Source organism: Myxine glutinosa, chromosome 8, assembly GCF_964187855.1.
Source record: "Myxine glutinosa chromosome 8, kmMyxGlut1.1, whole genome shotgun sequence".
NCBI lineage: Eukaryota > Metazoa > Chordata > Myxini > Myxiniformes > Myxinidae > Myxine > Myxine glutinosa.
This window is the reverse complement of record NC_136268.1, coordinates 19459433-19477786: the sequence shown is the minus strand read 5'-3', so window position 1 is coordinate 19477786 and position 18354 is coordinate 19459433. Positions and strand designations below refer to the sequence as shown.

The 18354-nt window shown below is 45.2% G+C and overlaps 1 protein-coding gene across 1 annotated transcript in view; it reads left to right on the top strand.

The window, feature by feature from the left end:
• Positions 1-18354, top strand: part of LOC137415068 (uncharacterized) — a 136877-nt gene that overhangs the window by 68812 nt on the left and 49711 nt on the right. The window contains exon 6 of the mRNA XM_078783932.1: positions 12755-12874. Coding sequence (XP_078640058.1) covers positions 12755-12874 — 120 coding nt within the window. The remainder of the gene's footprint in view (positions 1-12754; positions 12875-18354) is intronic.

Here is an 18354-nt window from a genome sequence, read left to right as displayed (position 1 = left end):
AGCCAGCATTTCATCAAGGGAGCTGATTTGTTGTAAATGCAAAAAGGGTTGCAAGGGACGATGCAAGTGCAAACAAGCTAGTTTGAAATGTACCGCTTTGTGCCAGTGTGGTGGAGAAAATTGTGACGTATAAACAAGATCAAACTGGAACTATCTAGTAATATAAGTTACCGTTACAGTGCTTGGTGGGTTAATTGACATTGCTGGCAACACAAATGCAAATTGTGGTCATTTGGAGAATACAATTATGGCATATATGTGTATCTAGAGTCATTTCATTAGAACATAAAGAAGCATTTGTGTCGTCCGGTAAAAAATAATCGCGGTAAAAACGGCCATTTTGTAAAATGGCCGCCATGGCTACCATAGGACGTTTTCGCGGTGGGTCCATATCTGGAATTATTCATTAGATTATTATCTATGACTGTGCCAAATTTCATGCTTGTACGTCTAAACCCACAATTCTTATGATGGATACACCTATCTGCCTGACTATCAATGACAATGACAATATTGACAATGTCAATGTCAGTTCGGCTGTGATTTGCCAAATACCAAATAGGACCTTTCTTTTGTTTATTTTTCCTTTTTCTTAAAGTCTACAGAACACCGACGCCCTTTTGCTGTTAATGTTATGAGGCCACGTGATGTTCATTGTTGGTGGTGTGCAGGTGTGGTGTTGCAAAAAAAAGGCAAATACCTGCACATCAAGGTAGAGGTAAGGCCTTGATGTGTACTGTCCCAGGCTTCAGGACTTGCTTATGTAAATTAGGACATGGAATTTGGTATAGGAGGCGGGTGAGAGTGATTGCATGGCCGGTGGGGTGGGGGTGGTGGGGGGGGAGGGAGGGAGGGATCGAATGTGTGCCACAGAGTCTAGTGTGTGGCATTTGTTTATGTGCCGAGGTTTTGTGTTTTCATGTGGTCGTGAGGTTGGAAATTGAGAATGAGTGATTAATGTGTTTAGAAAAGTGGTTTTAAAATGTGAACGGGGATTTCACATAATGGCAGGCCATGGCAGCAACGTTTGGAAACATTTTTGTGACTTCTTCTCTGGAAATATGTGGTTGAGAATTCAATGGCAGTGGGGAGGAAATGTTTTTGTGGATTTTGTGGGTGGGGAGGGCGTGCGTGTCCGCAGGTATGGATCAAGCTCTGGAGGAGCGATGACCGCGGTCCCCTCTGCGGTAATTACCCCTGGCAGCCAGTGGTGTCTGGAAATTGGAGCTCGTCGGTGGTGGGGGTCTGTTTGGGCGCCCTGGGGTATGGGACTTCCGGCGACCAGTGAGGCTGTATGGAAGCCTGAAGCGACAGAACCTGGTGTGTGGAGACCCCCTCCGGCGGGACGACAGCATAAGGAGCTGTTTGGCTGTCACGAGGCCAAGAGGTGTACGGGGGGGGGGGGGGAGGTGGGGGGGGGGGGGAAGTCGTAAGTCGGGCGACTTGTTTGTAGGACTGCCGGCACCACAGCCTGAAGCGCCCCCACCATCTTGCTTGTATGGTACCTCCCCGCTACCTAGTAAAAACGCACACACATGTGTATGACATCTATGCCATGATCCTGCAGTGGGGTGAAATACGTTCTTCCTATCCTGCAGGGGGGTGGGGGGGCTGGGGGAGGGGAAGGGGAGCCTGTGTTATGTTTGTGGGGGTAGTGATATGTAGAGTCAGGTAGCTTTGTGTAGATATCATGCTCCGATTGTTGTGTAGAAGAACCATTTAGATCAGGGGCGGGCAACCTTTTCAGAGTGAGGGCCAGATGAGACTTTTGGAAGGAGATCGTGGGCCGGAGTGAAAAACGAAATCTCAGAATTACTATATTTTGTTTACATGAATAGATTGTACAAAAATTGCATTGAACACTCTACAAATCAATGAGACTGCTGGTGCTGTTTGCCATGAAGAAGTATTTCCATGTCTGGCTCGATGGTTGAGGTAGACAACAGAAGAATGACATTGAGGTGGCGGTCCGAGAGTTGGGAGCGAAGGTGAGACTTCGTGTACTTCATTTTCGAGAAGAGCTGTTCACAGCAGTAGGTGCTGCCGAACATGGCCACAATGCGTTGGACATGGGCAATGTATTTTTGAAAATTGTTAGAAGGGAGAACGGTGTCGCGGAAGAAGGACAATGGAGAAGAGGTGCGGAACTTCGCCTTCATTTCATCGTTGCACTGCAGCTCCACCAACTCCATCTGTAAGGAGGCAGGGGCGTCTTCCACGGGGAAGTCAAAGGGAGCAGTGAAAAGCTTGAAATCCGCAGCCAGCACCCTGACTCCTGCAAAACGGGAAGCAAATTCCTCACGTAGAGAGTTGACGACACTAACGCAAGTGCCCAGGTCCACATCGTCAGGGGCACATGCAGCAAGGCGAGGAAAATGCACAAACTGACCAGAAGCCAATTGAGCCTCCCACAAGCGCAGTTTAACCTCGAAGGCAGTGATGTGCGCGTACATGTCTGTCACGAGAATGTCTTTGCCTTGCAGCTTTATGTTGAGGGTGTTCAGGTGCGCCGTGATGTCCGTGAGCAGGGCCAGGCGAGCTAGCCACCGCGGATCAGAGAATTGATCAGCGTGGGGAAGGTTCTTCTGACGTAGAAAGGTGGCAATCTCCTGCTGTAGGTCGCACACCCGAGACAGCATGGCCCCACGACTCAGCCAGCGTACCTCACAGAAGTAGAGCAGGTCGTTGTAGTGCACGTTCACCTCGTCCATCAGTGCCTGGAACTGACGATGGTTAAGGCTGCGGGAGAGGATGGAGTTGACGACCTTCACCACGACAGACATGACACCAACGAGGTTGGCAGACTTAGCGCACAGGGACTCTTGGTGGATGATGCAGTGCATCTTGTTAATGGGCTGAGTGTATCCGGCGGCTGCACAGTGACGCAGCGAAGCGGCGCCCTTCTTCTCACCAACCATCGCCGGGGCACCGTCGGTCGTCACACACACAAGACGGGAGAGGTCCAGGGAGTGCTGATCAACACACAGAAGCACGGCGTCGCAGATGTCTTTCCCAGTGGTGGTGTCGCGCAGCGGGACAAGCTGGAGGAATTCCTCACACACTTGAAAGTCAGCGGTGACGCCACGGATGAAAACGGACAGCTGGGCCGTGTCCTTTGTGTCGGTGCTCTCATCCAGAGCGAGGGAAAAGGCGACGAAATTTGAGCTGCGTGTTTTGAGTGAGTCGTGCACGTTTTCCGACATATCCTCGATGCGGCGACGAACGGTGCGGGACGAAAGGCTCACGTTCTCAAAGGCGGAACGCTGCTCTGGACAGACGGAGTCCACTACAGCGAGGAGGCATTCCTTGATGAAGTCCCCATCCGCGAATGGCTTCATTCGGCGAGCAAGGATGCGGGAGACTTCATAACTGGCGCGCGTCACCTTTTCGGCCTCAGTATTCTGCTTGCGGAAGAGTGAAGTTTGTTTCTCCAAGTTGCCTGATAGTCTAACCATGGCGTCCTTCCTTTCGGTGGCAGACACCGACGCGAAGTTTGACGAGCGGTGCTCTGTCTCCCAGTGGCGGCGCACGTTGTACTCTTTTAGGACAGCCAAAGTCTTCAAGCATATGAGGCACTGGGCCTGTCCAAAGCGCTCGATGAAGAAGTACTTCTCCCACTCAGGGTTGAAGATCCGACGCTCGAGGTCCACTTTCCTCTTCTTAACACGCTGGGTCGCAGACATGATGAGCTGAAAAGGAAGAAAATTAGGTATATCAGCAATGAATAAATGATGTAACAGCAAGCAATCTGGGGCACAAAAAATCTCGGGAGACGAATTGTACAGATGAATGTATTTATTTTGCGCGCACGTGGCCAACGCTGAATATGACACAGTTTCACCGTAAAACTGAAATACAGGAAATGAATCAGTCTGCATACTTTTTTTTTTAAAGAGTTCGTTTTCCTTTTAAACAAAAGTTCGTCAATTTCGTTTTCCTTTTAAACAAAAGTTCGTCAATTTCTTTTTTCTTTTACAAACAGAAAGTTCGTTATATATTTTTTTTCTTTACAAATAGAAAGTTCGTTATATTTTTATTTTTACAAATAAAAAGGGAGAATAAAATTATTTAAACGCAGCAAATGAAAGATAATAACATGTTCTAACAAACAAAACAAAGCAAATTGAAAGAAAGTGAAAATTGAAATAGGTTTAGAGAACTCTGTGTCGCTTACCTCTTTGTTGCAAGTTATTTGTCCCAGACACCAACGTTTGTCGCAAGCTGACTGAATCGGAAGGACGTCCGTATCACATGCCGGCTGATTTGAAAAGACCGCCTATCAGCAAGCAGGCGGTGTCTAGGCAAGACAGTTCCCCGTGCGCATGTCTTCCGGAAGAGGACGGTGCTGAAGACAAAATGTCCCTTTCTTGAATTCAGACCGGCTAAATATAAACTCTTACATTTACAAATGATATGAGTTTTACTGGGAGGTCCGCGGGCCGGATTGCAATAATAAAGCCTAGCAGGGTGGCGGGCCGGACGCTAAGCCTTCGCGGGCCGGATGTGGCCCGCGGGCCGGGGGTGGCCCGCCCCTGATTTAGATGTACAATAAGTAGAGGACCTGTGTAAACAGTGTTCGGATTAAGTTGTTATATTTGTCCCTGCCACGAGGAGGCGGGGCATGTTAACGAGCCTCAGGCATAAGGGTAGATTATCCCTGTTCGTCTTACCCTATGTGATTTATCCGTTGTCCCTTTTGGCACCACACCATAGACACTAGTTAGAATCCCACATTTAAATGCCCATTAATTAAACCAAATAAACAATAAAACCCAACCGGAAGTCAGGCATGGCAAGCACACACAGTTAAGCAGGCCGAAGACACGCCCCTGAGACTCGTGATTGGCTGGGGCGGAGCAAGAAGCGACTCGCTATTGGGTGGGAGTTGACCAATGGGAAGGATTGAGTAAGGAAGGACTCACGATTGGCCAAGGGCGGGGCAAGAAGCTTCCCGCGGATTGGTGGAAGGAAGGCCGAGAAGTAAGGAGTGCGCCGATTGGTGAAGACCACCGCTGATGTCAGAGGCAGACTGCATGCTGATAGGTGGATAACTGGACATGGTCGTGTTGGACTGCGCTGAGTGGAAGAGAAGCGCCGGTGACGTCCCTAGACGGCCGATAAAAGCACTCAAGCACTGACATTTTCTCTCTTCTTCTTGCCCTCCGCCCTTGCTCGCTTGCCCTCATCTATTGCCTTTGCTTTCGCCTTCCTCTCTCTTGTTCCTTTGTCCTTCCTTGCGCTCTCGTGCTTGGACCGACCATGTCGAGTACGCCACCGGGAAACCAGGAGAGGTAATGGGAACTGCAGTTCTCTGAGCGTACGACGTGTGGACGGGCGCGGCTTGCTGCAGCATGACGAGGCCTGATGCGAGCGCTGCGGCGCGAACGGGCGCAACAAGGCCTAGTTCCCGCCAACGCGCGCGTTTCGCGCGGTCACCCCGGCCGGACCCATTCACAGACCCTGTTGAGACACTGACGAAGCCCTCGAGCTATTCAGAGCTAAGTGCACACAAACACATGGTTATTTTTTTATGTATCTTCCCTTCGTCTGTGTTATCAGTCTGGTATGGGAGCGCTCCATGTGGGAACAATATTTTTTTATCATCGCGCTCTTCTTGTCCTGACCTCCATTGTAATAAATCTTCTCATTATTTTCTCTGTATATTTCTAAATCTGTGTTTGTGTGAGTTATTTTCTTTGCAGGCTTTGGAACTGCCGGCGATCGTGAAGGTAAACTCTTCAGCCTACTCCCCTCCTCTTTCTTTCTCCGTGCATATACATAAAATCTGCTATTTGAACTGAACGCCTTTGGAGTTAAAGCTGGCTTTCGCTGTGTGTGATTTCCCCGGGATTAACCGAGGGGAGTCACTCGACAATGTATATATATATTTAATTTTAATTTAGATTCAAAATAAAAGTTCATTTTTACTTCTGCTCCATGAACCAGCTTTGCTGATCGGTGCAAGACTTATACCATATTACATAGGGGGAAAGAGTTAGACATTAATCATGTGCAGACTGAAGGAATCACGAGACTTAAAACTAAAGAATAGATTATATCATGAAATAATCACTGACGGTTCCTGATCAAAAATGAATGATAAAATAATTATGTAAAAAATCAAGCAACCCCACTCCACACGTCATATCCCATCTATAATCTTTTTCCCTCTTCCTTTCCTCCCTGTGCGGAGAGTTTGCGATTGTCTCTGTGAACCAGTCTTTTTTCCTTAAACAGAAAATACTGTTATGTCGGGGGGAGAAAAGGAATATCTCGAGCCAGGTAGATCTGTATGGGTAACATGCTTCGACTGTCGCGATAGGGAATCTACCCCGTAATAAGTTATATGTTAGTCCGGTTTGTCGGGATAAGCTGTATTGGTGTCCCAGCTACGAGGGAGCAGGGCGTGCTAAATTGTGCAGGGATTATGGATGACCATTGGATGAGATTCCTTTGTTCGTCGTCGTCCCCTGTCACCAAACCTTTGTCCCTTATGGCAATGCATACTCATATAAACACTTATATAGGCCCTTAGTGCAACAGTAATTAAATTCCCTTCCCTTACAAAGACTGTGGAAGACAAGCAGGCAAGGGCCACGTACAACACCGGCATGGGCGTCAGACATCGAGCAAGGCTGGGAGGCCACGCACAGGAGGACTGTTGATTGGCCAGGGGGAGGGGCGAGCAACACCACAGTGCGGGAGGCACTCGGCCAATGACAGGGCACCAGCGAAAGAGAACATTGGAGAAGATTTGAGAGGTCGGGAAGCTACGAAGCTCCGGTTGGTGGCGCACCAAGGCTGACGTCACATGCGAGGCTACAAAAGAACAGGCAAAGTTATAAAAGGACGCGCTGGCTGACATTGGCTCACTTGGCGCTGCACGGTCTCTCTTTGCTCTTTGTCTTTTTGTCTCTCTTCGCGCTGGACCTCGTGTTGGAGATCGGCCCCTTCGGGTTGGAGATTGGCTTTGTGTGGGGATCGCTGGCCCTGCGTTGGACGCGTGGTGCTTTTGATTCCGCGTGGTGCTTTTGGTTCCTGGTGGTGCATTGATACTGGAGCGAGGGACCTCGTGGCGTGCCGCAGAGCGAGTCGCATCGAGGCCTGGCGTAGCGCATGAGCGAGGCGGACTGAGGGGGCCGCGTTGGACGACGGACGCACCACTACTGACAGATAGGGCCGCACCCCACATTTCACAAATACATAACGAACGTTTTATTTTCCTTAATTCATTTTCCCTTGTCTCGTATCCGAAATCAGTGTGTGGGGACGTCCCGATTTGGACATTTATTACCGGCGCGTATTTTCCTGTCCCGCTATCTTTGTAAATAAATCCTTGTATTATTTTCTGTATATACCTGAATGCAGTTTTCCGTGTGGTTTATTTAATTTGCAGCGGCATTGGAGACGCCCCGAGAACAGGTAAGACTGCAGGGGTCTTGCGCCGCCACTCCACCCTGCGCAATTTTGTATAGCTTTCTGTCTTTGAGTCCACCATTGAGTTTTCGCCTCGAGAGCTAAGGCCTTCGCAATCGGCTTCCGTGACCGCCTGATTTTCATCAGAGGCGGCCGCATGACAATACTAATGATATTAATTTGAGATCCCTTCCCACAGGTGAAATGGGGTAATTAACCAAATACCAAGTATGTCCGTGGGTGCATGTATATATATATATAATTATATATATTATATTCAAAGTCAAGCCTCATGGAAGGACAAATAATGGGTGTGGGGAGGAATGAGGGGTTGCATGGAATTTGACACGATATAGAAGCAAGCTCTCAGAAAGGAAAAACTGGAACTTTGTAAGGAGTTTGGCTTCGGCTATTGATTATATTTTGGGATGAAATGATGTATTTGATGTACAATAGACCCACTCCCTATAGTGGGGTGGCTAAAGTCCAAATTTAAGTGATATCGTGACACACTGGCCCAAAGGACCAAATTTGGCACAGTTCTACTTTAGGACCATACAAAACTTTTGAGAGGGGGCTGCCCGATTTTCGAGCCCCAGGTCAAGGTCAGGTCAGGGTCAAATGTCAAATTATGTGTCTGTCATGTTTTTGCAATATCCAGCTTATAGATAACCTAAAAAACTTGGTCTTAGTCACATAACCAACATATTTAGTCAATGAATCCATTACTATTATGGGAAGTTCCACCAGGTGACGGCCATATAGGCTCAAAGCCACAACTCGAGAGAAACGAGGGAAAGGATTACGTAGAAAGGTATCCCGCAATACGAAGTTACCAAGTAACTTCGCTGGCTTTCTACAGGGTCCTACCAACAAGGAGGAGCTTTTCGCACTGCTGACGGAGGACGTAGTCAAACGCGACTATCCGCTTACCAAACAGGTTTACATTACATCTGGTCCACGAGTCCAATCGAATCAGGCTAACATCACAATGGGAGAGAGTGATCACGAAGAAACAGACAGTAGAATATGTCTTCATGTAAACGATGCCCTAAGGGAAGGGGCGACTACTGTTCTCATCAGAACCATAGACACAGACGTGATTGTGATTCTGGTGGGAGTGTTTCATGATCTTGTGCAGCACCATCCAGGTATGCAACTATGGGTTGGCTTTGGTACTGGTCAACACTTCCGCTATTACCATGTCAACTCAATCTGCCAGGAACTTGGGGAAGACAAAGCTCGTGCTCTGACGTTTTTCCATGCATTCTCTGGCTCTGATGTAACATCCCAATTCAGTGGTAAAGGCAAAAAGTCAGCTTGGAAGGCATGGAAAGCTTACCCGACAGCCACAGAAGGATTCACCATTACGTCCCTGACTGCGTTTGTTCCACATGTGATTACATCTCCAGCATTCAATGTGATCGAGCGGTTTACCTGTATCATGTACGACAACACAACCCCACATGTCAATGTGAATGACCTTCGACAGGAGCTATTCCCAAGGAGAGTGAAGATGATGGAGAAGCTTCCTCCAACTCAGAACGCACTGCTCCAGCATGTAAATCGATGCCTGTACCAAGCCAGCATTTGGAGAGAGAGTCTGAAGCCCATCCTAGCTGCACCAAATCCAGATGGCTTTGGGTGGACCAAAGCAGATACCGGGTGGCGTCCAACCTGGACAACCCTGTCAGCTGCTGCTCTTAGTTGTAGAGAACTACTCAAGTGCGGATGTAAGGCGACACCCACTTGTTCAAAGAATTGCATGTGCAGGAACGCAGGACTGCCATGCACAGGACTGTGTCTCTGTCGCGGAAATTGTGAAGCATAAGTCATGCAGGCCGCGACCTCCTCTGTACTGGCCAATCCAGTATCCTCCCTCAGCGTATCGATGTACGTCAAAAACACCGATGCAAAAATGACCAACACATAATTTGACCTTTGACCTTCACCTGACCTTGAAATACAATATGGCAGCACCTGAGGATATTTTCCATAATACAAATGGATTCCTTGTCCTTAAAAATGATTATTTAGAGTTTAGACACTGAGATAATGTTTCTATGACAGCTATGAGCTGGATATGGCAAAAACATGACAAACACATAATTTGACCTTTGACCTTGACCTGACCTTGACCTGGGCCTCGAAAATCGGGCAGCCCCCTCTCAAAAGTTTTGTATGGTCCTAAAGTATAACTGTGCCAAATTTAGTGCTTTGGGCCAGCGTGTCACGATCATTTCCATAAGCCACTCCACTACTATGGGAGCGACAGGCAAGGTCATGTTATTATCCTCTCTGGGGTATATAGATTACAGTAGATCTATAGGCTCTGGTCCATTGGTCTGTGGTGGACGTGATAAGCATAGAATTCCTCAAGGATGTCGGGATTCCTCCAAATTTTTCAGTTTTGTGTTAAACAGCAGCAGCGACGGTTTAAAAAGGTTATCATACATGTGTGTGGTTTATAATATTTTTTACTTCTGCTAGGCTTTACCTACGATAGGCCAAGATAATCTCTTTATACACGTTAACATAACAGTTGGCCAAAGAAGAAAAACTCCTTATGGAGAGGGGATATTATGAGTCCCCTACCAGTTTCACCAGAAGGGGTTATAGGTTTGCTCTCCATCTGTCTGTCTGTCCATCCCAGCTGTGGTTTTGCAGACCTGCCACCCTTCCATATTGAACTGAAACATATTGAACATATTCAACTTTAACATATTCAACTGAAACTTGGTGCATGGCTTTATTTTGACAAGTTACAGAACAAGTTTGGTTTTGGCACGTTTCCCCAATTTTCCACAGTTATGTACTTTATGGACATAGAGAACATCACATATTATACATGGGTCAGTTTTCGTTTTCAGCTGCCCTGACTCCACCCCACTGCTTTACACCCATTGGCTGGACAGCTGGTCTGACTCCACCCCAATTAAAATCATGTGCCACCATTCCATGAAGCAGCACAGATTGGCAGGCCTTAGGCTTTAGTCCTGGGTGACAGTCCATGGCCCAGTGTAATTGGAATGATTCCAGGTATTTAACCACGATGTATTTATATATTCTCATAAGCTGTATGCATGTTTGTGCTTCAGGTATGCGTATGTCCATCAGGTTATTTTTTATTATTGCCAGCACAGAAAGCGGCATTATACACTGGCCAAATTAAGGCATGATTACTCGGTAGGGGACATGTATTGCAAAGCATTTCTCCCTTTTGTTAGTATTAATATTGGTTTGCAACAACATTAATATTGTGTTCTTATAATGAGTTCTTATCATTATACACACAGAAATTACCTTTGTTATGAGAAGCGGCCTTGGAAAAATGCCAAAATTTGGCAACTTAACACGGATTTCGCCGAAGGTGGGAAATCCTCTTTGAGAGGAGGGAGGGGAAATGAAGTCACTACAACCTCCATCGTGCGACCTTTAGTTCTCCTGTCAAGTTTGGTTGCGATTGGATAAGTAACGATCGAATGTATCGCAGTCTTAGACACCAAATTGAGTATTTTGGTATGATTCGTTGGCAATGTTCCACATCCACAGGCAGAACATCCCCATCCAGGGCACCCTTATCATGGAACATTCCGCACAGCATTCCTACCAGACAACCCTGAGGGAGGCCATGTCCTGGGGTTGCTTCAGAGGGCTTTTAAACAGCGGCTCGTTTTCACCATTGGTACTTCCCGTACAACCGGCATGGACGACGTCGTCACTTGGAATGACATCTATCTATAATTCCAGCAATCTCTGTGTGTGTGTGTGTGTGACTGTGTGTGTGTGTGTGTGTGTATGTGTGTATGTCTGTGTGTTTGTCTGTGACCGCTGTTTCTCGACAACTACCGGTCCGATATACTTGAAACTTGCCAGGTATATTGCTGGGGACCCGAGGATGTGCCTTTTCAAGGTTTCATATGTTACCGTTAAGTAGTTACCGAGCTATGTCCAAAAAACGATTCAACCAATCAGAGAGCAGCGAGCTATCACGTGTGCCGAACGTGGCGAACAGACTCTGCCTCGGACGGCACATTTGAGAGCGTATTCATTTATTTCACGTTGGAAAACTATGTTGCCGTTAAACTATGTTTTAAAACTAATTAAAACTAATTTGCGATTCATCGTAACTGCGATTTGCGACCTTCCGGACAGTGAAGACTTCACTTCCGGCAGCCAATCACAGAACGCTTTGTTGCGTAGGCGTGGCCGATGTGAGCGAGCGGAGCCGAGCGCGTGCGCCATTACGGTTCGTAATTCGATTTCTTCCGGAGAAAATAATAATTTCTCGATTTCTTATGCGCATTATTTCTCCCAATTCAGTCAGAGCGAAGGGCGGAAGCGAAGAGCGTTGTTTTTTTTGTTTACGGGCGTACGGGCGTACGGGCGGGGTAGAGCGTACGGGTAGCGTTTTTTTTTTTTTTGGCAAGGAACGGGCACCCACGTACGGGCAATGCCCTAGTTCATCACAAAACCAGCATTCACGGTGGACCAATGCTGTAAGATTCCAAATCAGCATCTTTGGAATGCATTGTCGAGTTTTATTTTTTTAACGATGCCTAAATATATGACCTGTATTAGATAGATTATAGCTGGTAGTGAGGCACGGTAGCTCCAGAGATTATACACACAGAAATAAATTTGGAGATATGCATGCCAGTCCTTGTGGGGGAACAAAGTGAGAATTGAATATTTCCTGCAGAGCGACAGGGTGATGTTGTAGAATGATGTTACTTTAAGACTTGTACGCTTGAAGTTTCTTAATGAAGGCAGCGCATGGTGGAGAGTGTGGGCCACCAAGTTTGATTGGTTCTTACGATTATCAGACACTGAAGAAAGTTTAGTGTCACAGGATGATATCTCACTCCCGGAAAACAGCTCTTGACATTTTTCTTTGAAGGATGTGATAATAATCTGGGTGAGTTTACTTTCTATTGCTGGGCCTTTCTTTGGATTACATAAAATAGTTTGCATCTCGCCACAAGACTACCTGTACTCTTACAGCTGGTATAGATGTTGATTGTGGACACCCTCCCAACAAAGTACCAAAACTTACTGTTTCACTTGTTCAGAAATGATAAAAGGTGACATCTTATTACTGATGTCAGTGAAATAGATTGCAGATGTCATACTGGTATTTCAGACACCACTACCTGCACTTTTGAAGATGATTGCTAGCAATTCTACGATCTCTAGTGTAGAAGGGTGGGGAAGGAGGTAGGCATTCTTATGTACAGTACACCTTTGTGGTGTGATTAAACCGATTGACAGAATTGCTTGTATTGCATATAATTCATTCTGTATTTAACTTACAATGTGAATTGGCTCTGTTTTGCAGTTACGGATATCCAGATCCAGATTACCTGAAGCGTGTGCAAGAGGAATTGAGAGCAAAGGGAATTTTTAAAGCTGCTGATGTTGCATTGCGATTGCAGGAAGATAAGTGGTTTGAAGGGCGGTAAATAACTACAAAGGATAAATTAGCACAACATTCCAAAAATACTTTCTTGATTCTAAAAAAAGATGCTTTCTTTATTATTATTTTTTACCCAAAATTAATTTAGTCACTTGTATTTTATTTATGGAGGGAAATAAATAAATAAATAAATAACAACAATCATGTGTAGCACTTGTTACCTTCACCATCTGATGTACGGACATTATGTTTTCACCCCTGTCTGTCTCTTTGTGTGCAGGATATCTCAAAAAGTTGTAGATGGATTCGGATGAAATATGGTGGGCCGGTTGGGTGGGTGATGAGGACAAAATGATTAGATTTTGGTGAAGATCCGAATGTGGATCCAGATACATAAATTTTAAAAGTGATTCAGCTTTAGGGCTAAAAACGATATTTTATATATATATATATATATATATATATATATATATATATATATATATGTATATATATATGTATATATATATGTATATATATATGTATATATATATGTATATATATATATATATATATATATATGTATATATATATGTATATATATATGTATATATATATGTATATATATATGTATATATATATATATATATGTATATATATATGTATATATATATGTATATATATATGTATATATATATATATATGTATATATATATATATATATATATATATATATATATATATATATATATATGTATATATATATGTATATATATATGTATATATATATGTATATATATATGTATATATATATATATATATGTATATATATATGTATATATATATGTATATATATATATATGTATATATATATATATATATATGTATATATATATGTATATATATATATGTATATATATATATATATATATATATATATATATATATATATATATGTATATATATATATATGTATATATATATATATGTATATATATATATATGTATATATATATATATGTATATATATATATGTATATATATATATATGTATATATATATATGTATATATATATATATATATATATATATATATATATATATATATATATATATATATGTATATATAAATATATATATATTGTTACGGACACGACTTAGATGTTATGATGGGCCGAGCGGAATGGCCGCCGTGTTCGCACAAGTTACCCGATTATACTCGAACGTTGGCCGAGTCGCGCTACGCTAGATCAATTGAGGAAAGGACACAGCGGCTGGGTTAAAATGACACGACACCAGGGGTACGGTTCTCAAGACCTCCGGAGGAGGTTATAATATTGCGGAAGGTTAGATTACAAGGATGAGAGAGACAGCATAGAAAGATAGGCACTTAGACACACTTATCTTATTCCCGACAGACCACAGATAAACGGGACAAAACTGACTCACACGGGGATTGATGGCAAGGAGGGGCAGGTATTCGATGGCTCAAGGTGCACCTTGGCTCAGGGGCAAATCGACCCGGTCCGGTCCAAAGATGCGGGGAGGTCGCTCAGCGCTCGGAGGTCGCGACTTGTCTTTCCAAGCTGGGGGCGCATCTGACGTCACGTCCGGTCAGTCGCTGCGTATATCCGGCGGGGAGTGACACGCCCTCGGCTCGTTAGCTCCGCCCCAGATGGAATCGGCCCGCCGCTTCTTATTGGCTGCGGGGGGTTACCGGGCTCCGCCCTTGACGAGGAGCTGACAGCCAGCCCCTTCGTGGTAACCCCGTAACCTGGAGCACATGGGCCATGGCGGCTAACCGAGCCGGAGTGAGGACGCCCACTCCCCGCACCGCGGCCGCGCCGCCCCCGCTGTGGTTGAGGTTGTTGTTGTTCCTTGAGATGATGGGAGGATGCGGAGATGAGGTTGGGGGGAGGTATTGGGAGGTCCTAAACTCACTACTGGTGCCATACAATCACATTCTGGTGCAACGAAGAGTCAGAATTAATGGAAACGAGTCCTTAACTGACATAGACTAAGAATAACTCGCAAGATGTCCGAAAGTTGTCTACGTGGGATGCGGTGGACCTGGGCACGACATTTAATGGGGGAAGAAGGGGAAGGTCGGTTCTACAGAGTGTTGTTTACAGACAATGGGACTAGGGAATGGGGGATTGGGGATAGTTGGGGAGTATTGGGGAAATAGGGGAATATTTACAAGCGGATATGGAGGCCAAATCCCATATCCGCAACAATATATATATATATATATATATATATATATATATATATATATATATATATATATATGTTGGAACCCATCTGTGGATCGGTCCCATCGGCCGATGGGTCTGACCCATCTGTGGATGCACGAGAAATGACAATGCAGACCCATCGGCCGATGGGTCTGCGCCATCTGCGGATGTGTTGTTCACCTTGAAGGAATGTGTTGACAGAATGGTGCTCTTCAATCAGGTACACAGTCATTGGAATTACATGTGGTAGGAATTTAACAGAGATGATTTTTAAATGTTTAACAGATTAAACCACATGTCAGGGACTGCTTTATAAACATTTATGACATCAATTGCTTATTTTTAGGTTCAAATAAACATACTCATCCACCATTGATGCATAGGAAACACAGATGGGTTCACCTTCAAGGTGAACAACACATCCGCAGATGGCGCAGACCCATCGGCCGATGGGACCGATCCACAGATGGGTTCCAACATATATACTGAAACGCAAAAGAAACTTACCACCTTTGAAACCTTTAAATATCAACAATAACACTGCGTGTAGTAAATGTGTGAACTTATTTGTGGACAATAGTGTCCTCACTGTCAGACAAAACGGTCACGGATGGTCACTTGAACCTTCAATGGTCACTTCATAGCACAGCTGTTGAACAGCCGTTTTGACTGTCAGTGATTAGCCAAGGGGTACGGGATGATTTTAATGAGCTGCACGTGATGTCTTGATATTGGCTTTAAAAAGGCCAGTGCAAAATGGGCATTTCAATCAACATGCCACGATTGTCGAGGGATAAACGGCAGCGTGCCCTGGGCATGCTGCAAGGCGGACTGAGCTGAGGCCGCCATATCAGGCCGGTACAGGACGCCACTGGTGGTTGTGGATGGGAATCTCAACACCCAGCGGTATGTGGATAACATCCTGCGAACTGAGCTACCGTGAGGTGGCACGTCGCCTTGGCTGTTCACACCAGACGATATCGGCCCTGGTGGACAGAGACACCCTCCACAACTCTGCAGATGACAGACCTCGATCAGGGAGGCCAAGAGTCACCACTGCAAGGCAGGACAGGCAGATGGTCCGAAGTCACCTGCGGGATCGATTCCGTCCAGCATTCCGCACTGCGGCAGAAACTCCGGGGCATGCAAACCATGGATCTCCAATGATACTGCACAAAGACGACTGCATGACTATGGTCTGACTGCCAGAAGACCATACAGAGGCCCCGTGATGATGGCTGCCCATCGCCGCAACCGACAGAGATGGTGCCAGCAGCATCAGCCGTGGACCTTGGCGCAGTGGAACGAGGTCGCTTTCAGCGATGAGTCAAGGTTCTGTGTGGACAGTCCTGATGGGCGTGAGCGTGTCTGGAGAAGAACTGGCGAGCGATATGCCGATTGTTGCGTGCTTCAAGCCAACAGGTGGGGTGGCCCAAGTGTGATGGTGTGGGCCGCCATATCAGGCCGGTACAGGACGCCACTGGTGGTTGTGGATGGGAATCTCAACACCCAGCGGTATGTGGATAACATCCTGCGACCTCATCTGCTGCCATTCCTGCTAGACCACCCAGAACTGAGAACCCTTCAGCATGACAACGCTCGTCCCCATGCTGCTCGCTTTACCACTGCATTTCTCCAAGGCGAGAACATCAACACCATGCAGTGGCCTGCGTTCTCCCCTGACCTGAATCCCATAGAGCACCTGTGGGATGAGCTTGGGAGACGCGTAGTTGGCAGGGCCAGGACATGGGCAGAGCTGCTTCAGACATTGAGGACTGAGTGGGACAGAATCCAGCAGCAATCCATCCAAAGACTGGTAGGCAGTATACGCCGACGATGCACTGCCTGTATCCAAAACAATGGTGGCCACACACGCTATTGAAAGGGGACTGACATTGCACCCTGTGCTGTTCTGTACTGTAGAACAAACTGATGAGATGGTGTATCTTGGTCAAAAACTTGACATGTCATCAATAAAATGCCAATGTTTCAATTATCAATTGTTGGTTTGTTTTATTTTGAACTGTTACAATTTTATTACATTTCAAACAAGTGATGTTTCTTTTGCGTTTTCGGTCTTTTTGAAGTTGGTCAAAATGGTCAAATTTTTTGGTCAAAATGCCCATTTTGCACTGGCCTTTTTAAAGCCAATATCAAGACATCACGTGCAGCTCATTAAAATCATCCCGTACCCCGTGGCTAATCACTGACAGTCAAAACGGCTGTTCAACAGCTGTGCTATGAAGTGACCATTGAAGGTTCAAGTGACCATCCATGACCGTTTTGTCTGACAGTGAGGACACTATTGTCCACAAATAAGTTCACACATTTACTACACGCAGTGTTATTGTTGATATTTAAAGGTTTCAAAGGTGGTAAGTTTCTTTTGCGTTTCAGTATATATATATATATATATATATATATATAAGCAAAGATTTGCGGTTGGGAGTATATCCAAATGACTCCATGATAAGATCTCCAACCTTTAATTGAACAAACAATGACTCAACGTTTCGATTAACAACATGTGAAGCCACACGCCTCCGTTAATCTTCCTCAAGAGTGATAAAATCATCTCAACATCCCCTTACATGCACAGTGGGCGTGGTATATGCAAAGTGGGGTGGGCAATGCTGGACAGCCAATGAAACCGTATCACACCGCTCTCGTGAACAGAGACGTTACCGACCAAATTCAAAAATCAACCGCATATTAACAGTTCAAAATAATCCTGTAAGCAATGCTGGATTATAACGCAAGTGTTGAGAAAATCCGGAACAATCATTACATTTAATCAAAAGTTAAACTTGCAAACAATTAAATTGTAAATTAAATTAAAACTGTAAATATATTAAAGCCAAAAATTTTTAAGACAAAATAAAATTGTCACATTATCAAGATCATCACATGTGGCCCTATGCGGTAAAGGTGAATGCGGGAAGGAGGTTGGTTTTAGGGGGGATAAAATGGGGGGGGGAACCAGAGGGGGTTGGAAGTGGATGGGGGGGGGGGTGTGGGAGAGGGGTGGTTTGGAGGGATTGGAGGTGGGAGGGGGCAATTGTCCGAATAAAAACCTTGTGTGATATATTATGTGGACTCGTTGTTCAAAGTACGGAATGCCTGGATCTTCCGAATCTGGATCTTCACCAAAATCTAATCATTTCATCCTTGTCACATACGCTACCTCTCTGCCAGGTTTCGTCCGAATCCGGCCACAACGTTTTTTGAGATACTTGTTCACAAACAGACAGACAGACAGAGGTGAAAACATAACCTCCATCAACCTTTGGTCGCGGAGGTAATAAT